At 48.8% G+C, this 25,069-nt stretch overlaps 1 protein-coding gene across 1 annotated transcript in view; it reads left to right on the forward strand.

The window, feature by feature from the left end:
- The window catches only part of IA-2 (tyrosine phosphatase IA-2), a 687,617-nt gene that overhangs the window by 197,713 nt on the left and 464,835 nt on the right, over window positions 1–25,069 (forward strand). The window contains exon 7 of the mRNA XM_050187564.3: window positions 14,314–14,698. Coding sequence (XP_050043521.2) covers window positions 14,314–14,698 — 385 coding nt within the window. The remainder of the gene's footprint in view (window positions 1–14,313; window positions 14,699–25,069) is intronic.

A 25,069-nucleotide genomic window follows, 5' to 3' on the forward strand; every position in this document is an offset into this window, starting at 1 on the left:
GGGGACCGACGAAGAAAGACCACGCTTCATAGCAGAGTTTGTGGATGTGCTGGGACGATCAGGAGAAAGGTGCTCGAAGTATAAGACTGTAAACAATTGTGTAGAATATGCTGTGAGTAGAAACCTTCACATTTTGACCTCTCATAAGGAAGGTTTCTTTGTTGTAGTACCAGAGAATATCTTTTGCAAAAAAGCGCGAGATGCAATAGGAAAGAATTTCAGAGCGGTAGATCTGAAGCCCGCTAAAGTTAAGGAGCGCGCACTGTCACTGCTGCACAACCACAACCTTGAGCAACTAGCTTCATCAGTAAAAAAGGTAAAAGCCTTAATTTGGATATTTTCTTCGCAGCAAAGATCCACAAACCTAACATTCTATCTCGAGCAATAGTCACGGAAAAGGACACATGGCAGCGGGTTGTCTCGGGATACTTACAAAGGCATTTGCAATCTTTGGTGATCAGAGATCCGTTTGTGGTAAAAAACTCGGATGATCTCATCAGCTTCCTCATTCAATCTAATCCTAGTGACTGTAATATTTTTAGCATCGATGTTCAAGACCTGTACTATACAATGCCACATGCGGAACTAATGATTAGCGTTAAACTGTGTATCACTGAGGACAATGATGAGCTCAAATTTTCTAGCAGCTGTGGTATATCTGTCAGCCGTTTTCTCGCTATTCCCTCTTTTTACTTAGCTTCAACTGTTGTTGAATGGAAAGGAAATTTATAGCGACAAAAATCTGGCATTTGCATTGGCTCCAAGGTTGCACCGGTACTAACATTTTCCTAGTTAGCGTAGACAGAAATATAGAAAGTAACCTAGATGACCGAACATTCAAAGTGCTAATATATGTTGATGATTTTCTTATCTTTGTGAAGAGTACTAATTTCCAACAAATGCTTCATAATGTACTTCAAGTATTCCACAAATGCGGCTCAGGATTAGTTTTCCCACATGAAGTGTCAGATAAGAACGAGCTATAATTTTTAGATAGGAGGCTCAAGCTAACTGATGCGCATGTGTGCTGGATGTATTGCCCAAGGTAAGAAAAACCAATTTTAAGTTTTCACTCCGCACATTCCAAGGTGGTAAAAAATGACATTGCTTTTTCGGTTCTATTTTCTGCACTTATGAAATCGTGTTTTCACCAGCCGTATGAGAGTTTCTTAAAACAACAGGAGCGTTTGAGAGCGGCAGGTTTTCGAGAGGATGCTAGCCGCATGACCGTACAGAAGCTTGTTAAGCGTCTTAAATTAGGCGCACCCACAAGAATTAGCAATCCAGAGCCTGCCGACAAGAACAAAAAGCTGGTTGTAATTTCATATGTGCATAAGCAATCACACAACCTCAGGAATGTAGCAGGCAGGTTTGATGTAAAGGTCGTTTTTTCTGCCCCTAACAAGATTATCAAAATTTGTGGTAAGATTGACAGGAAATTGGCGCAGGCTGCCTCCACCCATGCTAGGAAAGGCTGTACTGTTAAGCATACTTCCCCGTTTGTGCACTGTAGAATGGGAGTTGTTTACGAGCTTCCTTTTTCCTGCGGTCACGTCTAGATCGGTCAAACAGGTCGTTGCCTGAATATTAGATTGTCAGAGCATAGGCGCTCGCTAACGGGTAATGCCTACTCGCCTGTCGCGTGGCATTGCTCTGAGCGTGGGTGCACTCCAATCTATAAAAACACCACAATACTTTCCGCGCATAAAAATCAGACCACGAGGGAGATTATTGAGGCCTACTGTATCAGGAAAGAAGGGTCGCGTTGTGTAAGCATGCCATCGTTAAATTTGCAAGACAGTGAATTTAAATTTTTAAGCCGCCTGATAGTGTAGCATTAGATTACAGGGTTTTGCGTTTTTTGCCTGCGCACTGATAATGACGCCATCGATGGGAGAGCACGTGGCTGTGGGTTGTGTACATAAGTCTGTGTATGCCTTCGAATAAAGTTAGTTGTGAGTTCAGCGCTGTCCTGTGTGTTCCTGCCTTCTGTCTTCGTCTTATTGCGCTGCCCCTTCAAGAATAATCAACTAGCCGATGTTTCCGCGATCAGAATAATCCGACAGAACGCATCTCGCGATTACTGTCGACGTTAATGTGATTAACGTTTGAACAATGAAAAGGCACACCATATCACCATTGCCGAAACGCGTTATGTGTGAGACACGTACTGCAGCCGGGTTTCTCTCGGGCGCTTCCCTCTGAGCACGCTGCGCCATCTAGCGGGGGCCGCGCCAAGTCCTCTGCCTTTGGCATGACCTCTGAGATTGCAATGGTGGGACGCCGGTACGTGCTAAGGCTGTGAATTGATGCCTTGCTGCCCACGGGCATTCGTCGTACAGTGCTATAGCGCCGGGATACTGTGCTTGAGGAACACGTGTGACACGGATTTGATTTCGCTCAGGGCTGCAGAAATTATATATATATTTTTTCATTGAAGAGAAGGCGGCGTAAAGAGGGTTAGATAAATACAGAAACACAAAGTCGATGAAGTAGGTTAAGAATGCTAATCGCAAATAAAGGTTCAAGTGCCAACTACCCCTCGGGTAGTCAGCTGAACACAATGTGCGTCGGTAGGCCGATGACACGCCACGGTGTTCAGGTCAACGAATTGGGATGGTCATGTGATTACTCGTGTTTTAAGGCAACATAATATGAGTTGCTTCAACCGCTCCTTTAACACACTCATGGCTTCTGATAGTGTGTCAAATTTTATTATGCCCTCAAAGAACAAGATAATCAGTGGCTTGCCAGTCAGATGAGCTTGGAACATGGGCACTAAAAGAACGCTCACTTTTACGCCGACGTCACTTTGTGCCGGAGCAAAATCCCTGTACTATTAAGCTTGCGATTTGGTCAGTGCATCACCGGCAGAAGGTCATCTTCTTCGTGGGCAGTACTAAAACGCTGCCACGCGGGCTCTTGTCAGTGTTCTCAAACGGCAGAAATAAGCCGTAATGCTCACATAGATCGAGTGACCAGCTCAACGTGAACGAGGCCCAAAATATACGCCGTCATGCATCGTCCCTCTCTCGTCTTACTTTTCTTCGGTTTTTTTTTATTGCTGCCATCGCTGATTCCTAACTCTTCTCTTTAAGTTTTGAAGTCATCTCCTTTGCTGTATCTCTTTTTTTAGTTCTTTCTCTCCCACGACGTCAAAATCGTAAAATAAAGGGAGGCAGCTGGCCTTGCCTGCGGGACACGGAACACCTTCCCATTTATGGTTATTCCTTCTTTGCCATTCCTTTTTCGTGCTCCGTTATTACAGGCTTGCCCCTCGCCCTCCCCTCTTCCCTTTTTTTTTTATTTATCGTTTGTTTCGTCTGTCACGTTGGCTCGTCCGTAAAACTTCCGAAAGGAGAATTTTCATGACAGCGAAAGATTGTGATTAAAGCCGCTGCTTGCAGCAATCGGAGAAAGGCGTGCGCGGGAGGCGAAGGGGGATGTTGAGGGAGAGGCGGAAACTCGATGTGGAGGATAAGAGACAGGTGAGTTCGAAGCAACTCGCTAGCGCTCTGCAATCTTGAGGTGGGGTTGCGAAGGGGGATGGAAGGGCACCAGGACAGGGGAATGCATAGGGAAAGATGAAAGAAAGGCCGGGAGGAAATCGCAGAGGGCACAGTTTCACGGCGGGCGTTCAATTCCGTGCTCATTAAAGGGGATGTCCGCGAAATGGGACGATGCGCGTGGAGCAGGCGAGGAAGGAAGGCGCGCGCTGCCGTGTGCTCGCCCGGCATGCCTTGGAACCGGCAGCGCTATACGACGACAGTCGGTTATATCCTATTCATTCGCAGCGCCGGCCCGTCGTCGTCGTCGTTCTGTTCTTTCCTCTTCCCTTTCTTCCTTTTTCCCCGAACGCGATGAGAAACTGGGCGCCCTGGCTGGCGCTTGCCAGATTCCCGTAGAGCCGTTTTGTCGAGATGGTTTGTCGGTTGGTCGCGTCGGTTCGTGGGTGGAAGAGAGTGCAATCGTGCTTCTTTACCGCGCTTAGTTCCGAAGTTCAAGCGCGCTAGGCTTAGCCTCGTCGTCGGAACTTGATGCGGAACTCTTTTTATAAGGGAAGCGCTTGAGAGGGCCTTGTGCGTTGGTGCTTGGCACGTGGGAGCATTGCCTCACCTGACCCTAGGTCTACGTGCGGCTACGTGCCACTACGGCAGGAAGATCCGAAACTGCTTCTTCCCTCCTCGTCAAGCCGCGCGATGTAAAGGTGTAAAGAATGGAATGCGAAGGCTGTCTACGTGCGGCACTCGGCCTTGGACGTATTTGTCACGCTGTTTGCTTGTTTCGGGGCCATGAGAGTGGGACGCTGGGCCCTTCGCGAATGCTTGTATGTGATGAAATCTTTCGACGAGAATTTGGTGATATTGAGCAAGAAAACTGATGCGATTGCTCTATTTGAAAAATTGACAGTTGGGATGACGCTGCTATTCACTGCTAGTGCATGACTGATCTACCGATGGAGTTCAATGGCACCAGAGCTATTGAACCCAGGGTTTGAATGCGTAGTCAGAGCGGCTGTGGTTGTAATTTCACTACGTTTTTGTTATTGTCTATCAAGATCTTAGCGAACATGCCATATTATACTCCCTTCACACTACAAGCGTCGCCGCAGTGCCCTGCATTTGAAATTGTGCTTAGCTGCATAACATCATATCCACAGATACCGCGCAGTGTGCTATAGTGTCTCGGGAAAGGCAAATATAGAAACAAAAGTAAGGCAGGGCAGTTAAGGCGAAAAAAAAAGAAAGCCCGGTTTGCTACCCTGCACGAGGGTGGGTGAGGGGGATGGAATAGTACGAAGAGGCACGTACTGTATGCTGCTCAACACTGGACAGTTGGACACCGTTGGAACAAAATATATATATATTAGAAAAGTGACGCATGCGCTAAAGGCAGGCTGAGTTCGCTTCTTGCTGTCACAGACTTGCGACATAGATGGCGATAATGACGGGAGCCACTTCAAGTGTTTGTGCGCCAATTTAGGTTTCCGTTGTCTGTGGATGTCAGAAACAACATAAGATGTAACACAGCTATAAAAGAAAAGGTATTCTCAGAGGGAAAAGTATTGTTTCTGGCGTCTGGCTTGTTATTGGAGGCATTACAGCTTGGTAATTACCGTTAACTATGAACGTTTACCTTAGGTTGGAGAATTTAAGTGCTACAGATGTAGCACTGTAGCATGTGCTAGCATCCCGTTCCTTGAGTTCTGATGATATTCAAGTTGATATTCACTAGAGCGGTTCGGCGGCGTCGCAGCTACCGGACAATGAAGCAGGTATAGCGATGGATATAAGCTCTCCCTTAATATTGCTCTCTTCAGCTCCCCCCCCCCTCTTATATTAAAGAATAATCGTGCATCCACATGAGGTTATTCCATGGTTGTGCGCTAAAGTGAGAGCGTAACGACCATTCACGTCTTCGGCTAAGCCTCATCGCCACCTAACGATGCAGTTGCTCCTTCTTAGTGATTCTGCCGTGGCCTTATTAAATTATCTTCTATAAAGAAACCTTTCGCTACTGCTCTCACTGTTAGGCAGAAATGGGAATCCAGATGCAATACAGTGTACGGTGATGCAGCCCATTGTGGCAGATGTGCACACGGTGGTACGTTAAGAAGGATGCATAAACTTAATGTAGAGGAAGAGAGCGCCTTTAAGGCGTGACCTCACGTTACATTTGCCTTTTCGCACTCGTATTTCACACCCTCTCGGCATGGCAGCATTTTGTATATGCATATCCGCGATCACGCGTAGCGTGACTGCTTCGTTAGGTCCTAACTGCCGCGGAACAAGCTCGCGGCAACCAAGCGCAAGGAAGTAAAAGAAAGCTTATTAAAAAAAATATCCACTTCAATTCCACCCTGTGGACGTTAGACAAGTAACACCACCCCAGCTGACGTTAGACGACGTTACACAAGCACCACCACCACAGGCGACGTGCCGCACGCGCGCACGCACGTGGGCGGAAGTGCAGAACGCATCCTCATTCTTGTAGGCCATCCGCCAAGCGCGAGTACCTTATAGAATGAAACGAATGTTGAAAAGTAAATTGCGTCAGGAAATGCGTAAAGTGCTACTTACACCCAAGCTTCAGACATGATAGCTTCGGATTGCTATTAGAATATACGCGGAAACTGAAACACAAAACCTTTTTCTAGCTGCCGTTTGAGGTGTGCCTTAGTGGCCCCAGCCGCTAGGTGGCGATACCGTTAGCGCGGCATACATCCTCATTCTTGTTGGCCCTCCGCCTAGCGCAAGTCCGTTATTGAAGTAATTGAATTTCTTGAAGTGAAATGCGTCAGAATATTCGTAAAGTACGACTTACACGTAACCTACAGTAGTGATAGCATCAGACTGTAATTCGAATATGCGAGAAAACATGTTTCTGGTACGCGGAAACTCAAACACAAACCACTTTTCCAGCTGCAATTTTTTGGGTGAGCACGCCACGAAAAATCCCGACCAACTAGAGGCTAACAGCGTCGCTGTAAAATTGAACGCGGTGGGATGCTAATTCCAACTAAAAACGCACCTCGAGGAGTTCCGGGACAGTTCGGTATTTCTAAAGCTCGGGCCAACAGCGGGGAGCAGGGGACGCCCCCAATCGGGCTCGGCCGTTTTCTTCCAGACCGCATCTGCCATGCGGGCGCGGGCTGCCGAGCGCGAACAATGGGCCTCCCGCTCGTCGTGGACGCGTGTGTGCGTTTGCCTACGCGCGTTCAACGGGAGAGCCGGACAGCACGCAACGACGGGCCTTGTGCCGGGCCGACAGGACCACTTATGCATACCTGGACGACGCACATTAGCCGCGTCTCCATGGAAACCCGCAGCGCCACGGCGAGGCAGTGGGCGAGGCAGGAAAGGAGGAAGGTGGGTGGGGTGGAGGGACGACTTTTGTCTCCGCCACCAACCGATGCCTCGCAGGAACGGAAGCTCCTGCAGCCACCGCGGCATCCGTACATTTATACCACATGTGAGGCGAGTCGTTGTTTCTTCTCTAGCCGAGATGAGGAAACCTTGGCGCTCTGGCCACCGGCGTGCCTGCGTTGAGTCCTTCTGCTTCCGCGATCGCACGCCATGGCTCGCAACATAGTTGGCGAGTGCACATGCGCGTGCGTATATGCATGGGTCGTTTGCAAACTGGCGGCGTGTGAAACGCCGCGCGAGTAGGGACGCGGAAAAGCAGCTAGACCGAGAAGGAGGAGGAATGGAGCTCCTGGCTTTTACTCCGGCTTGTCGGCTCGCTTGTCAGCGTGCTGGCTTCCGCCGCTCGTCGGCTCCGATGCCACCAGCTACGTTCCCTCCCCACAATACATGTAAACACGCCAAACGCTCTCTCTCCTCCTCGTTCTACTCTCTCACCCGTGTTTCTCGGGCCGCTGTATTTGGGATTCGGCGCACTGTTGTCACCTGTCGCGGAAAAAGACAATAAGCGGAATCGGCGGCCTGTGCCGCTGCCGCCTCTCTTCTCGCTCTGGCATCCGTCGCGTTGCGAACGCGCTCGCACTTCGTTGCATTGTGTGCGTTCTCGCAGAGCCACGGTGGCGGGGAAATGCTGCCTGGCGGGCGCGCCCGTTTTCGCGATCTGCGACGCGCAACTCAGCAGTGCGTGCTCGCTGCGAGAGGGGGGAAAGAAAAGAAAGAAAATACTAAAGCTACGATTTCGTTCGCTTCTGCGTTCTCCCACTTTTACGGTTTCTACGCCAGGTTACGTTTCTCCAGTCTCGCACTGTTTCTTTCTTTTCTTCCTTTCTGCTTCTGTAGTTAGCTCTCTCGTACGCTTCATCGTCGTACGCAAGCCGCTGGCTTGCTCGAACATCGTGCGCTGAAGCGCGCAAGTTTCAGGGCTATCCGTGAAGCGTAAGTTTCCGCACGCAGCGGCAGCAAAGGCGAACGATTCCTTGTTTGGCCGTGTGTAGAAAAAAAAAAAAACGTAAATGCGTAGGCTCTTTAAAAAATGTTTCTATGCGATTTTTGGTAGCGCGCTAAGGCCACATAGAAGTGACCTATTGCAGTAACCCTTTAACCACAAGAACTATTCGTTGTATTTTTGCGAATGACGTAAAGCTTTCTTGAATCAAGAAACACGGTGAGACTCTTGTTTGTCTCTGCTTGTTTCAAACAGTGTTAAAGTTTGTGATGTTTTTGAATGATTTATTGATTCGTTGTCTGAATGAAAAATTCGCTCACTTTTTATCAAAACCACCTCTCAAGTTACACCCAATACAATTTCAGGCATGACCATATTAGAGTTCCATCTTGCAGGACCAACTACGGTAGAAAACAACTAGCATACTTAGTCCCATCCTTCATAAATGCACATCCTAACACGATCACTATCGCGCAAAACTTCAGATCATTAAACTGCTTTAAAAATGCCATGAAAAAATATTTGCTTTCCCTTTCTTATTGACATTGTGCTAATTGGTTTCTTGTGTGTTTTATGTACAATTATTTTAAGTGCGTTTCATATTGTGCTTGTATATATATAAAGCTTTTTCGTGTTCATATTACTCTGTTGACCCTAAACTGTTTCTACTTAGAAAGTTGTACAGTGATTGTTGTATTTAATGCACGTATGCTTGTAATGTATGCTATGTATGTCTAATCCGCGCTATTGATATGTGTGCATACTATCTATATGTTATATGCTACCTCACTCACTGTTGAGCAATGTATGGGTGACAGGGCCTTAGTTAGGCAGACAATGTACTGCCTTTAGCCTTGCCATCCAAGACCTTCACTGTGTCGAAATCAATGCTGAATAAATAAATAAAAAAAAATAAATAAGAAATGCCAGTTTAGACGCACAATGGGTATTCGTTTGCGCTCTATCGTCTCTCGTATTTTATTGCAGGTTTTGTAAGACCCTGTAGTAAAACAGTCTAATCATGTTGACAGTTAACGGATTCCTCGCAATGTCAAAGTGCTCGAGTTCGTCGGAAAGAAAACAAACTCAACACGCGACACGTTGTTTTAGACATTGCTAAAGGCACCCTCAACACTGCTAGGCCGTCTCTCTGTCGATGTAGCCTCTTTATTTTAATAATTTACATCATACTGCAGGCCATGGGGCCCAAGCAAGACGGGCAGGGTAACAAATAAAAATACGCGTACAAAAGGCAGACTTCCATATGATGTCTTCCATAGAATGCGCGCAGCTTTATTTGAACACTCCCAGCTCTGCGCCTGTAAAGCGTGCATTTCCGCACAAATTATGTTAGCGAAATAAGCAACTTTACAGGCAATCGAAGTTACGCAACGCTGCCAATTTTTTTGTTTTTACACAAGTCTCTTTACTGAGGCAATAAAGCCGCTTAATTTCGCTAAATATTGCTGCAATATCGCTGAAAATGTCGCTGAACCTTTTTCAATAAACTTGTGGTAACTTGTACGCGTTTTGGAAGGCTACAGTGTACGCTGACGTGGCGTAAATAATTTACCGAAACGCTTCACGTTTTTTATAGGCTCCGTGCAGGTGAGAAATAAACAGTGAATTTACCAGCTGTGCATAGCGGGTTTTACTTTACTAAATATACCTACATAAGAATGGATGACAACAGGTGAAACTTGACGCTGTAGCCTAGTGGCTATAGCGTTGCGCTGCTCAGATCGAGGTCGCGGGTTGGATCAAAATTATTCCGGAATCCGCGCCACAACGGCTGTGAAAGCCACCGTGCTGCGAAACAAAATGCGAAGACCACTGATGTGAAGGCAACCATTGCTTCATCCTGGTCAAAGAACCCAAGTTTCGTACAGGCAATTTCGGCCGCTTGCATGTAGCTTTTCAATAATAAAAATGCGCACTAGAAGGCTATCTTTAAAGCAATTTCCCTAACTTCGGAAGTTGTTGAAATGGCGCCAGCTGCTCTATCACGTCGCTAAATAAACCGCCGATGGCTCAATAGGTAAATTTGTCGCTAAAGAGAAACAAAAGTTACTAAATCTAGTGACAACACTGGCAACACTGGTTAAAATGGCAACACTGGTTATTAGCAACAATACAAAAGAGGCCATCATTCTGTACCCATTATGTTCCTAGTGTGTGACTGTTGCGTGCCTTTGGATAAAACCTTTAGATAAAGCCAGCCTACACGTGGAAGGCCTCGTGGGTCAGCTATAGCAGGTGGGGCATAGATGCGAGTACTCCATGTCAGATAGACTATCATACTCGCATCTACGCTCCACGTACTACCGCCGACTCGCGCGGCCTTCCACGTGTAGGCTGGTTTTATCTGAAGGTTTGTCTTGCTATCTTGTTAGCAGTGATAGTGACATGTCGTTCAGGCAGGACACTATTTAACGTGGATCACGCGCTTTCAATAAATCCGTTAGTCTGCGCTTGTCTGTTTTACTTCTTTTCCTGTGCCCTGTCCTACCGCGAAGATTACTAAAAAAATTTGCCCCGTACCAACTCGTCCAGCTGGCAACGCTTTTCACATTGCAAGGTGTTGTTCAGGAGCTCATTTGACACACGTCCTTCCACTTGGAGTAGCCAAATGCAGCTGACGGTGGTCCGGAGCAGACCACAGTCAGTTACACTTTCTGTGTATATACATACTGGGTTTTTCAGCGAACACTGTCAAAAATTTTTAAGGGCTGCCTGTGGCAGATAGCTAAATTCTAGTTTATGAGCCGGTCTACTCGAAGCGGCGGACACTAGCACACAAATATTAAAATGCAAAATTGACTAATTAACAAGAATTCACTAATTAACTTTTAGCTAATGATCTTATGACCCATATGGCAATTTACAAATTCTAGCAGTGGACTTCGCAAGGCGGATCCACTTGGAAGGTATTCTCAGGACGACACCAGTTTCGAGATAAGAATACTCGAACTTTGCGGAGAAATTCGTTGGCGTTCCAGTATACTTGTGGTGCTTCAGTGCATGAAACGACGTTTTGTTAACAAATTAACTGGAACGCCAATGCATTTCTCCGCGAAGTTCGGGAATTTGTATCTCGAAACTGGTGTCATCTTGAAAATTCGTTCCAAGTGGATCCGCCTTGCTAGCACCACGGCTATAATTTGTAAATTGCAATATGGGCCATAATGTAGTTAGTTTAAAACTTAATTAGTGAATTTTTATTAATTATTTGATTTCGCATCTCAATTTTTTGTGCAAGTAGTGTCCGCCGCTTCTAGTAGACCAGATCATGAACTAGAATTGTTATATGTGCCACAAGCAACCTTTAAAGATTTTTGAAAGTGTTCGCTGAGACACCGTGTACATACGCTCTTCTAAGCATACCCCACGCCACCCCGTTATGTATTCGGTGGCAGAACAACCGCCGGTAGTCGAAGAACGGACGACCAACATCGAGGTCCGGAAGACGATCCCGTTTCCTTGCGTGAAACGCGTTTTTTGTGCGTTACCTGACCAATCGCGGTGGCGCAAACATAAAAAGGAAAAGCGAGTGTCGTCGAGCGTGGCAATCTTAACTGAAGATAGAAGCCTGAGCAAAAAGGAAGCACTGCAAACGAAACACAACCCTGTACACCTACCACGTGTACGGCTTTCCACACTTCAGGCACATAAACCTTTTTTTTACAATTTGACACTCCTAATGCTGAAGCAACGCATTAAAATAATATTAAAAAACGAACGAAAGAGCCACTTGGTTGTTTGATTTGCTGGTCGTTCAAACTACCTCTAGAAGCAAATTTTGACTGATGTGTCTGCTATTTAATATGATGAACTTAAGAATACTGGAAATAACGCAAAAAAAAAGGAACAGAAAAAAAAAGAATCACCGCTCCATCCAGTCTGTGAAGATGGTCGAACAGCGAAGCTGTGTTAGTTAAACCGAGTGTTACACCATGCAAGTCAAACTTCGCACGTAGGTTATATGGCGGGATGGAACATGCGGGAACACTACTCCAAAGCTCCATATATTGGGCGCAAGGCCCACCACTGGAGATGCGGGCGCTGCCATTGTTTTGACGATTGACGTGGCCGCTGACACTTCTTGCACGAGCAAGAATGAATATATATATATATATATATATATATATATATATATATATATATATATATATATATATATATATATATAAACTGTCAATATAAATATGTTGGTAAGGGGTTGCTGTTCGTTGGCCGCAAACCGCCGGCATAACATTTGTTTCCTGCGCGGTAGGGTGGAGCCAGTCGTCGATAAATTCGATTCCGATATGACTCGACTGCCGAAAATGCACCGTATGGACACCGTATAAGCTTCCCGTATATGATACCATCCTCACGGGGCGAAAACGGTCACTCCAACACCTTTCCCCATGTTGAGATCTTATTTTCCTCTCCCGCTAGGTCATGTGACCTTTCTTTTAGCGAAGTCCGACAACGATGGCACAGGGTCTGCATAAACAGCTTCGCTGTAAAACGCGACACACAGCCGGCTGATGACTGTACTTCAGCTGCTGGACAACAAGTACCGAAATTCAAAAGGTCGATTGGTGTCGGGGCGCCTTTTAGTGTGGGAGACGAGACGCTTCTTGCGTCTTTCTGTGACAGAGCTGTTTGGTATTTGAGTCAGGTTTCTGCGATCGTCCTCCAGATTAGTGGGCCTATCGTACCCTCCCCCTCCTACAATGAGAGGCCACGCAAGCACTCACGACACCAAACCACACGCAAATGCATGCGCATATTGGGATATTAATAAGGATCACACACACCAGGTAACTGAAATTAAACAACAGCTCAATATTTAAGTTTGTGAGATCATGCCAGCATACCCGCGTTTGGCGATAAGAACCTTTCAGCTCTCGACAACGCCAAAATATCTTAAGACAAATTTCCGCAGTTTCGGTAGAAACAGCTTACGGAGGAATGTCAATGGCAATGCGAAAGCATTTGAATGAAGGCTCGTGTAAATACTCATTATCACCATTATAGGCGTCGTAATATAATCGCCACCACCATCATCGTCACCATCATCACGTGCATAATAGCAGAGATGACGTCATCATACGATGCCATAGCTCTGACATACGCTCGCTCGCTCGTTCGTCGTCCTTTCGTACGGGCTATTCGTTTACATTGACAATGATCGTCTTTGACTTCTGCACACTTTTTTTCTTCTTCCTTTGGCGTAAGCTTATCCGGCCGTAAATGCCTCATGAGTGAATAATGCCTCATAAATCCAGTGAATAAATACTTGACGCACAGAAATCAGAAATATTTATCAGAAATATTTATTGTTCTAATATTGGGGCTTGTATAATACATAATTATTATTTTTACTAAGAAAGTGGTATGTCGCAATTTTCCACTAGTGAACAACAAAGTTAGCCTCTGGATTCACCATATAACTGTGCACATAGGATGAAGGAACTTTCAACCTCAGCTATGACACACACCTTTTCTGTGTGTGCCCGCGCTATCATTCCGACAGGCAAGTGATGTAAGCAGTGATGGATAGATAGGACAACTGACCACTGTCATAACGGAAAGTTCTTCACCAGTACTACGAAGGGAGATCCACGTAGAAGGCTATATCCGCGCTGCTGAAGTTCCTAATGTCCGCGGTCCGGCGTAAGAGAACCCGCCATGGTTGCTCAGTGGTTATGGTGTTGGGCTGCTGAGCACGAGGTCACGAGATTGAATCCCGGCCACGGCGGCCGCATTTCGATGGAGGCGAAATGCGAAAGCACCAGTGTACATAGATTTAGGTGCACGTTAAAGAACCCCAGGTGGTCAAAATTTCCGGGGTCCTCAACTACGGCGTGCCTCATAATCAGAAAGTGGTTTTGGCACGTAAAATCCATAAGTTAAGTGCATAACAGACTTTGAGAACGCTGTTTGCTGCCGCTGAATCGCGCAGGCGATTGAATTCAATTGGACTCTTCGCAACTTCTATCCTCTTAAACCTAGTCCCATGCAGGATATCCAACCAGAAACTCTCTCGTTAACCTCGCTGCATTTCTACAGCGTTTTCCGTCCCTACGACATCCAGCGCATCTCTCTGGAGGCCGCCACTAAGGTGACTCGACTACACAACATTTTATAAAACGAAAACTCTTGGACCTGCTGGCCACATCAGTCACTGGAACAGAAAGCTATTCGTGTGCTACTGGAGTTTCTAAAGCACGTCAGCCGCAGTGACCATTTACAGTCCTGCTAGGCGCCGTGTTTTGTACGCGCAGTGCTAGCGCTGTTCCCCTTTTCCTCTTCTTATTCCCCGTATTCCTTACGGCCAGTGTAGGGCAGAGAACCGGACGCCCGTACGGTTGATCTCCCTGCGTTTCCTCTTGCCTTTTCTCTCTCTGTGTCTCCGTTGAACTCTATAGTGTTGAAACGTCGTGCCTCGCGCAGGTTCCCGTCGTGGAGACGGAGCTATCGTCAGATCTAGACCAGCGGCCAGTCTTTACCGAAGAAGGCATCCAGTGGGTACCGCTGGATCGAGGAGGCGAAGCGCACGCCACAGCGGAGACCGCGGCGGAGCCGGCTCAAGTGGCCACCGCACCACCGGCCGCCTCGGTGTTGCCTGAAGGGAGCGAACTGAGTCGTATGCTGGACGAGGCGACGTCATCGGATGACTCCGCAACTTCCTCGCGGAATGGCGGCGGCAGCTCGGCCGGCGTCGCCGCCTCGGGTACCGACGCGTCTTCTTCGTCCGCTGCGCTGGATAGGCCAGCGGCTCCGTGGGAGTCCAAGCCGCATGGTTGGACCGACAGCCACGAGGACGCACTGAGGCTCGGTGCGTGCTTTTTAACTCCTCTAAGTGGCGAGCTATGATAGACTGTTAGTCTGTCAAAGTGAAATAATTTTTCAGCGCGGTACTCTCCGATAACGAAATAATCTGCACGACATAACAAAAGATGCACCTGCACAAACAAAGCGCTAACTTGCAACTGAACGATTTATTTCCAATCGCGTGGAAGAAATGCAGAAAGACAAGCAAAAGAAACGATGAACCACATATTGCCCATCACATTGATGTAGGTAGGTGTGTGAGCATAGCCTTCTGTTTTCTTGAACCGGGAAAAATGTTACTTCCTCACTTAAAGAAAAAAAGAAACTCACAGAGAAACTCCTCTGGGAGTTGTCTAAGTATGCGTAAGCATTGTGCTACTTGCTCATCTCCACGCAGCCCGGTGTCATTATGAATGTTATGAAATTTAATCTGACCAGTATAAACGACCGCACTGTGGCGACACGAACTGCTGCGGACAACGGCGGAAGGTGAATAGACGACGCAGGTAAACTACTGCCGGTGGCGCCGCCAGGTGCACGGATGACGTTCTAAGATCATTATAAGCCGTCATCGTTCTTTAGCGCCTTACCCAACCGCAACCGAGTCGAACCATTATGAACGCGGCTATCAGTGCTTCATCGGCGGCGGCTGAATGTGGCGCGGCCGCGCCGACTCTATCTTGAAAGCGATATGCGATGCAGACAGTCTCGCGTCGAAGCGAGACACACGGTAGCGATAACTTTGCGAGTGCTGTGGTCTCGCCGCTTAGTTCGCATTGAAGCGAGGGGCAGCACGAAGGCTAATTCGCTCGCTGCTGCGGGCCCTATCTCGAAAGCGATCGTCTTATGTTACGGGAGGACGGACGGACGGACGTACGAATGGTTTTTCTCGCTGGGTAAGCGTACAAATGTTTGCGCAAGAATAAGAAAAGTTATTCTGTGTCGTGCGGTTATGCGAACGGGCGTGGTATAGGCGGCGACGGTCCATCTGCGTTTCGTCATTTCCTTTGCTTGATCTTCCCGCATTTATTCCATGCGCCTGGAAATCGTTAAGTGGCAAGTTAGCACCCTCTGTGTGAATCGCTGCGCTCTCTGTCAGCAAGCATGCTGCACCGACTCGCTCAATCTTCAACACTTGCAATAGGATGGATAATTGGGCGACTTGGCAAGGTTGCATACTGCGTTGCAGCGAGAAAAGTCGCAGACGTAGACGAGACCCACAGGCCTAGCGCTGACTCACAGCTATATATATATATAGAGTGTTTCAGCGAACACTTTCCACAATCTTTAAAAGTTCCCTGTAGCAGATATCACAAGCCTAGTTCCTGAGCTGGTCTACTTGAAGCGGCGGACAATACTTGCACAACATATTGATATGCGAAATCGGCTAATTAATACAAGATCACTAATTATGTTTCTAACTAATTACATTATGGCCCATATTGCAATTTACAAATTATAGCCGGGGAGTTCGCAAGGCGGATACACTTGGAACGAATTTTCAAGGTGACACCAGTTTCGAGGTATAGATTCCCGAAGTTTGCGTGGAGATGCGCTGGCGTTCCAGTGAATTTGTTAGCAAAACGTCGTTTCATACCCTGAAGCACGCAAGTAACTGGAACGTCAATGCATTTCTCCGCAAAGTTCGGGAATTTACACCTCGAAACTGGTGTCGTCCTGAGAATTCATTCCAAGTGGATCCGCCTTGTGAAGTCCACTGCTAGAATTTGTAAATTGCAATATGAAGCATAAGATAATTAGTTTAAAGTTAATTAGTGAGGTCATGATAATTAGCTAATTTTGCATTTCAGTTTTTTGTGCAAGTAGTGCCCGCCGCTTCTAGTAGACCGGCTCATAAACCAGGATTGAGCTATCTGCCACAGGCAACCTTTAAAAAATTTTAAACCTTTAAAAAATTTTAAACCTTTAAAAACACCCTGTATATTTTCTTCCGGACTGTTGCAAAGATGTCATCTTAGGTATGGACTTCTTACGCCAGAAGGTATACTCATGTTATCTCAGCACGAAAGTGCAGGGCTACAACGAAAGTCTTGGGTATTTATGTTTCCTAGTAGAACCCTGGGAGTGTTAGCCATAAATACCCAAGAAAGTGGATGGGGAAACGGCGCCGCGGTAGCTCTATTGGTAGAGCATCGCAGGCGAAATGCGAAGATTGTGGGATCGTTCCCCACCTGCCGCAAGTTGTTTCTTGATCCACTTACATTTCCATTAATTTATAGTTTCTTTATTTCATTTATTAAGCACAAGTAACGTCCCCTATGTTGTCCTTGGTGCCAGTCAAAAACGTGGCAGCTTGGGCGAGTTGATGCTCTGTTCTCCGTTCCCTTTCATTATCCCTTCCACCTTCCTGTTCGCTCTTTCTGAGCTGCACTACAAGCCTAAAAAAGTCTTGGTGTCAGTGTTTGTTGACTTTTTTTGAGATGACTAATAAAAATCGGGCCCCTCGTGTAACCCCCTTTCCTCTCGTTTATTACATAATGAGGGTCTCGAATCCGGCAACATTGATGCTTGGAGGTAGCATGTGTTGGTTTATTTACCGGTTGCCTTCACCCAAAAAGATCACGTTCTCGTAACGCCTGCGCCAGAAAGGACGTTCCACGTCCGCCGCCAAGACCTGAGAGTGGTGGCGCAGGCTAACACGCCCAGGGTTCTACTAGGAAACATAAATACCCCAAAAAGTGGTTGGGGAAACGGCGCCGCGGTAGCTCAATTGGCAGAGCATCGCACGCTAAATGCGAAGGTTGTGGGATCGTTCCCCATCTGCGGCAAGTTGTTTTTTCATCCACTTACATTTCCATTAATTTATCGCTTCTTTATTCCATTTATTAAGCACAAGTAATTTCTCGTATGTTGTCCTTGGTGTCAGTGTTTGTTGGTTTCGACGATGTCAAAGGTTTTTTGGAAACGCTCAAGGAACAATTCAGGCGGCAGCTAACGGTTTTACAAACGATACAATCCGCCGGCCTAACACTGAAAGCAGAGAATTGTCACTTTGGTTTCGTGGAACTCCAGTTCTAAGGTCATGTTGTGAGTTATCAAGGTGTCCGGCCTGAACTTGACAAAATCACGGCCGTCACAATGTTTCCTGTGCCAACGGACAAGAAAGCAGTGAGGCGTTTCCTAGGTCTCCGCGCGTGTTACCGAAGATTTATTGCCAATTTCTTGCATACAGGTTCGCCATTAACGCGTCTTACAAAAGAAGACGTTGCTTTCGTATGAGGCGGAGAAGAATAAGCAGCGGTTACTGACCTTTAACAGCACCTGCAAACGCCTCCTGTACCGGCTCACTTTGACGAGGACGTTCCTACCATGATTCATGCGGGCGCTATCAACGTAGATATAGGCGCTGTGCTCGTGCAGTGGCAAGACTCAGCCGAGAGAGTCATTGCATACACAAGCAGGACGCCGTCACGTGCTGAGTCCAATTACTCAACTACAGAAATGTCTTGCGGCGGTACGGGCAGTTATGCAGTTTTGCCCATATCTCTTCGGCCTTCCCTTCAGTGTTTTCATCAATCATCATTCCCATGGCTGGCTGACGAACTTGAAGGATCAGTACGGTCGACTAGCACGTTGGAGCCTAAGGCTTCAAGAATCCGATATGACAGTGGTGTACAAGTCCGGACGAAAGCACTCCGACTCGGACTGCCTTTCAAGGTCACCGATTAAGTAGGAAATCACAGAATATGACAAAGACGTGGTTTTTATAGGTGTTCTAGACACTGCCACCATTGCTCGTCAGCATTGGAATGACAGCGAGACGATTCCGCTAATTGATTTTTTCGACAGCCGGATGATTACAAGTGTGCCCAAAACATTTGCAAGGAGCTTGCGATCATTCTGCTTCCGTAATGCTGGTATCTGCAAGAACAACTTCTCTTCCAGCGGAAGCAGCCGCCTACTTGTCGCCCCAGTCTATCCGTCAAGAGGTCTTGTAAGTCTGCGACGATGAACCGACATCTGGCCACCTCGGCTACACGCGAACACTGGTTTGAGTTAAGGGGAAATGTTACTGGCCAAGGAGTGCCGCCTTTGTGAAACACATGCGCACGTGCCTCGATTGTCAACGACGCCAAGCACCACATTTGAAACCAGCTGGGCTAGTACAACCCGTCCAAGTTCCCAAGACGCCATTTGCCCAAATCGGAATGGACCTTCTCGGACCATTCCCGGGTTCCAATACTGGAAATAAGTGGGTAATAGTTGCCACCGATTGTCTGACATGCTGTGCAGAAACCAAGGCCTTTCCAAGCGGCACCGCATTCGAAGCAGCGCGATTCTTTATTGAAAACGTGGTTCTCAGGCATGGTGCGCCAATGGTAATAGTAACGGACAGAGCGACTACCTTTACGGCTAAACTCCTAAAGACAGTGCTTAGCCTCAGCGGAATGGCTCATTGAAAGACCACAGCTTATCATCCGCAGGCAAACGACCCAAGAGAACGCTTGAACAAGACTATAGCGGACAGGCTGAGTATGTACGTAGACGTGTAACACAAAAATTGGGATGACATTCTACCGTACATCACATTCGATTGTAACACTCCGCAACAGGAAACAATGCGAAAGACACCATTTAGCCTTCTTCATGGCCGCAAAGTGCCGACGTTGCTCGACGCGACCTTACCACATCAGCGGTGATACAAAAATGGACGCTGAAGCTTTCGCTCAACAGGCTGAAGAAGCGAGACAGCTCTCCCGTGTCGGCATCACCCGAGAACAGGACTACGATACTCGACGTTACAGTCCAGGGCATCCATACGTCACCTATCAGCCAGGCGAGAAAGTGTGGGCTTGGAGTCCCGATCGCCGGCGAAGGCTTTCAGAAAAGCTACTCAGGAGGTACTTTGATCCGTATAAGGTAGTACGAGGTCTGGGCGACGTGAACTATGAGATTATCTCTGACAGTTCTCCTTCCTCTAGAGCCAGGTAGCGTCCATCAGAAGTCGCGCACATTGTGCGCATGAAGCCCTATTGTTTGGAATGAAGTGAGGGGCCCACACCTCATCTGACACGACATCTTCCTGCCGTTGAGTGAGCATCGGGACGATGCTCTCTCTGGAGGGAGGCAAATGCCACATACAATATGTGGCACGTGCACAAGGACGAAGATCTCGCGCTTTGGAAAAGGGGAGACGAGGTCCCCACGTAATCTTTTTTCAGTTTGCCTAATTAAAGTGGCGTGCCCCGTTTTCCCGGTTCCTGATGTTTGTGCAATGTGACTATATATATATATATATATATATATATTGTCACGTGGTGGTGACGTAGAAGAACACAGTAGCAATACTGTGAACGAGAAAACTAACTTTTATTGGGCGAACTTGTGCCCACAAAACAGGCTACACTTATAGCACCACGAAAGCGGCGAACACAGTCGGCGATCGTCGGAAATCTGATCAGCGGGTCAAGCGCGTCGGCTTTTATACAGAATCGTCGAATGTTCCAGACTAATCGTTGGGACTCGCGTGCCTTCCACAAAGTTCTACAGCATTCGCGTCAGGCGAATAAATCAGATAACACAAGGTTCGGCGACAACAGACTGCGGATAGAAGCATCGATAACTTTCCAGAAACTTCAGATACATGCAAGCGCGTCCCGCGCTGTGCGATAAGATTTGTTAGGCGGCGAAACGTGGTCGCCCGATAAATATAAGTACACGTGTCAATACCCCCCTCTTAAAAAGCATCGTCCCGATGCTACAAATATAAGAGAGCGAAACACAAAAGGACACTTACTAAACATAAGTAACAAAACAACGAAAAGAAATAAAGTCCAAAGGTCAGTTACGCGAAGTCCCAAAGTTCGTCAGCGCTGGTGGTACGGCTTGAGTCGCACAACGTGGACAATTTCAGGTCGTGAGCGGCGCCGCTGTGACAGCGAAATGCCGTCTGGCACGACCTCATAGTCCAGTGCGCCAATACGTCGGATGATCTTGTATGGTCCGAAATAGCGACGCAAGAGCTTCTCGCTCAGTCCTCGTCGGCGTATAGGGGTCCAAACCCAAACACGGTCACCGGGCTGGTACTCGACAAAGCGTCGTCGGAGGTTGTAGTGTCGGCTGTCGGTCCTCTGTTGGTTTTTGATCCGCAGGCGGGCGAGCTGTCGGGCTTCTTCGGCGCGCTGGAGATAGCTAGCGACGTCAACATTCTCTTCGTCAGTGACGTGGGGCAGCATGGCGTCGAGCGTCGTCGTCGGGTTCCTGCCGTAAACCAGCTTAAACGGCGTGATCTGTGTTGTTTCTTGCACCGCCGTGTTGTAAGCGAAGGTTACATACGGCAGGACCGCGTCCCACGTCTTGTGCTCGACGTCGACGTACATTGCTAGCATGTCGGCGAGGGTCTTGTTGAGGCGCTCCGTGAGACCATTCGTCTGCGGATGGTAGGCAGTTGTCCTCCTGTGGCTTGTCTGGCTGTACTGCAGAATGGCCTGGGTGAGCTCTGCTGTAAAAGCCGTTCCCCTGTCGGTGATGAGGACTTCTGGAGCACCATGTCGCAGCAGGATGTTCTCGACGAAAAATTTCGCCACTTCGGCTGCGCTGCCTTTTGGTAGAGCTTTAGTTTCAGCAAAGCGGGTGAGATAGTCCGTCGCCACGACGATCCACTTATTCCCGGATGTTGACATCGGCAACGGCCCCAACAAATCCATCCCAATCTGCTGGAATGGTCGGCGAGGAGGTTCGATCGGCTGTAGTAATCCTGCTGGCCTTGTCGGTGGTGTCTTGCGTCGTTGACAGTCTCGGCATGTCTTGACGTAACGGGCGACGTCGGCGGTCAGACGCGGCCAGTAATACCTTTCCTGTATTCTCGACAGCGTCCGGGAGAATCCGAGGTGCCCAGCGGTTGGATCGTCGTGTAGGGCGTGCAGTATCTCTGGACGCAGCGCTGACGGTACAACAAGAAGGTAGCTGGCGCGGACTGGTGAGAAGTTCTTCTTCACGAGTAGGTTGTTTTGAAGCGTGAACGAAGATAATCCACGCTTAAATGCCCTAGGGACAACATCGGTGTGCCCTTCCAAATACTCGACTAAGCCTTTTAGCTCCGGGTCCCCTCGTTGTTGTTCGGCGAAGTCTTCCGCGCTTATTATGCCAAGGAAGGCGTCGTCATCCTCGTCATCTTGCGGCGGTGGGTCAATGGGGGCGCGTGATAGGCAATCGGCATCTGAGTGTTTTCTTCCGGACTTGTATGTTACAGTGATGTCGTATTCTTGTAGTCTGAGGCTCCACCGCGCCAGCCGTCCTGAAGGGTCCTTTAAGTTAGCTAGCCAACACAACGCGTGGTGGTCGCTGACGACTTTGAATGGCCTGCCATAGAGGTAAGGGCGGAATTTAGCTGTAGCCCAAATGATGGCGAGGCATTCCTTTTCAGTCGTAGAATAATTGCTTTCCGCTTTTGACAGCGACCGGCTAGCATACGATATCACCCGTTCAAGTCCTTCTTTCCTCTGGACTAGGACGGCACCGAGGCCTAGGCTACTGGCGTCAGTGTGGATTTCGGTATCGGCGTCCTCGTCGAAGTGTGCAAGTACCGGCGGCGACTGCATGCGTCGTTTGAGTTCTTGAAATGCCTTGGCCTGCGGCGTTTCCCACTTGAACTCGACATCACATTTGGTTAGATGTGTTAGCGGCTCCGCGATGCGCGAAAAGTCCTTGACAAATCGCCTATAGTAGGCACACATGCCAAGGAATCTGCGCACTGCCTTCTTGTCGGTTGGCTGCGGGAACTTTGCGATGGCAGCTGTCTTCTGTGGGTCGGGGAGTACTCCTGATTTGCTGATGACGTGGCCTAGGAACAAAAGCTCATCGTAAGCGAATCGACACTTTTCCGGCTTCAGAGTGAGCCCTGATGACTTGATGGCCTCTAGTACTGTCGCAAGCCGCCTCAGGTGATCGTCGAAATTTCCGGCGAAGACGACGACGTCATCCAAGTAAACGAGACAGGTCTGCCACTTCAATCCTGCTAAAACTGTGTCCATCACGCGCTGGAACGTTGCAGGAGCGGAGCACAGTCCGAATGGCATAACCTTGAACTCGTAGAGGCCGTCTGGGGTGACGAAGGCCGTCTTTTCGCGATCTCTTTCATCGACTTCTATTTGCCAATAGCCAGACTTGAGGTCCATTGACGAGAAGTATTTAGCGTTGCAGAGCCGATCCAGTGCGTCGTCTATCCGTGGGAGGGGGTATACGTCCTTCTTGGTGATCTTGTTCAGACGACGATAATCGACGCAGAAACGCAGGGTTCTGTCCTTTTTTTTCACCAAGACTACAGGAGATGCCCACGGGCTTTTGGACGGCTGGATGATGTCGTCGCGCAGCATTTCGTCGACTTGGTGCCTTATAGCTTCACGTTCTCGCGTCGAAACTCGGTATGGGCTCTGGCGGAGAGGTCGAGCGCCCTCTTCGGTTATTATGCGATGCTTTGCGACTGGGGTTTGTCGAATCCTTGATGACGTCGAAAAGCACTCTTTGTATCGTCGAAGTAGACTTCTGAGCTGTTGTTGCTTAATCGTGGGGAGACTTGGATTTATGTCGAAGTCTGGCTCGGGGACTACGGTCGTCGGGGTAGATGCGGCAGAATCCGAGAGGACAAACGCATTGCTGTTTTCCAGAATTTCCTCGATGTATGCGATCGTCGTGCCCTTGTTGATGTGCTTGAACTCCTGGCTGAAGTTTGTCAGCAACACTTTCGTGTGTCCTCCGTGCAGTCGAGCGATCCCTCTTGCGACGCAAATTTCACGGTCTAGCAGTAGACGTTGGTCGCCTTCGATGACGCCTTCTACGTCAGTGGGTGTTTCGGTGCTGACCGAAATAAAAATGCTGGAGCGAGGCGGGATGCTCACTTGATGTTCGAGCACACTCAAGGCGTGGTGACTACGAGGGCGCTCCGGCGGTATCGCATTATCTCCCGACAGCGTTATTGACTTCGACTTCAGGTCGATGACTGCGCCGTGTTGGTTGAGGAAGTCCATGCCGAGAATGACGTCTCGTGAACACTGTTGGAGGATAACGAAGGTGACAGGGTAAGTCCGGTCGTGGATGGTAATTCTTGCCGTGCACATTCCTGTCGGCGTAATCAGGTGTCCTCCAGCGGTCCGCATTTGAGGGCCTTCCCATGCAGTCTTAACCTTCTTCAACTGGACGGCGATGTGTCCACTCATGACGGAGTAATCGGCTCCTGTGTCTACTAAGGCGGTGACTGCGTGGCCGTCGAGAAGCACGTCGAGGTCGGTGGTTCTCTGTCTTGCGTTACAGTTAGGTCTTGGCGTCGGATCGCGGCTGCGTCGTGTTGAACTGAAGTTGGAACGTCGCGTCGTCAAGTCTTCTTTCATCGGTGTAGTCTTTGCTTCCTGATTTCGTCGGGACGGCGGCGTGTCGTTATGTCGTCGAGGTAGTTTCGTCGGTGTCTTCGTCGGCGGCGGAGGATCTTCGTCAGTTCGACGAACAGCAACCGCACCTCCATCGGTTGCTGCTTTTAGTTTTCCGGATATGGGCTCGCTGACCGGCCCCGGGCTGGGCCAGTGTATGGTCGGCGCTGCGGCGACAGGTAGCGGCCTGGTGATGGCGAACGCGACGGTCGTCGAGAGCTCCACTGAGTAGCGGCGAGGTAGTCGGCGATATCGCGAGGTCTTTCGCCAATCTGTGGTCGCGGCGCGTTAACGGCGAACCCTCGGAGTCCCATCTCCCGGTATGGGCATCGGCGGTAGATGTGCCCTGCTTCACCGCAGTGGTAGCAGAGCGGGCGGTGGTCGGGGGCTCGCCAAATGTCCGTCTTCCTCGCGTAGGTGCGCTGGGCGACGGGTGGTCGTGCTGGCGCTGGCGGCGGCGGACGACGGAACTGCGGCGTGACAGGGCCCTGGCGCGGTCGCGTAGGGGGACCTTGACGGCGTGCGACGGCGGCGTAGGTCATCGCTTGCGGCTCAGGCTGCGGCGATACAGGGGCTACTCCAAGTTGTTGCTGGAGCTCCTCACGGACGGCGTCGGCAATCGAAGCCACTTGAGGCTGTGATGGTGGGAATAGCTTTTGTAGCTCCTCCCGCACGACCGCTCGGATAGTCTCGCGCAGGTCGTCGGTGGCCAGTGATTGAACTCCGGCGTAGTTTGTCGAGTTTGTGCGGCGGTCGAATTGCCGGTTTCGCATCTCGAGTGTCTTCTCGATGCTGATGGCCTCGCGAAGAAACTCGTCGACAGTCTTCGGTGGACTTCGTACCATTCCGGCAAAAAGTTCCTCCTTCACACCACGCATCAGCAGGCGGACTTTCTTCTCCTCGGGCATGTCAGGGTCGGCGTGGCGGAAGAGACGGCTCATTTCTTCCGTGTAGATTGCGGTCGTCTCATTAGGGAGCTGCACCCGGGTTTC

This window comes from Dermacentor andersoni, chromosome 2, assembly GCF_023375885.2.
Source record: "Dermacentor andersoni chromosome 2, qqDerAnde1_hic_scaffold, whole genome shotgun sequence".
Lineage (NCBI taxonomy): Eukaryota > Metazoa > Arthropoda > Arachnida > Ixodida > Ixodidae > Dermacentor > Dermacentor andersoni.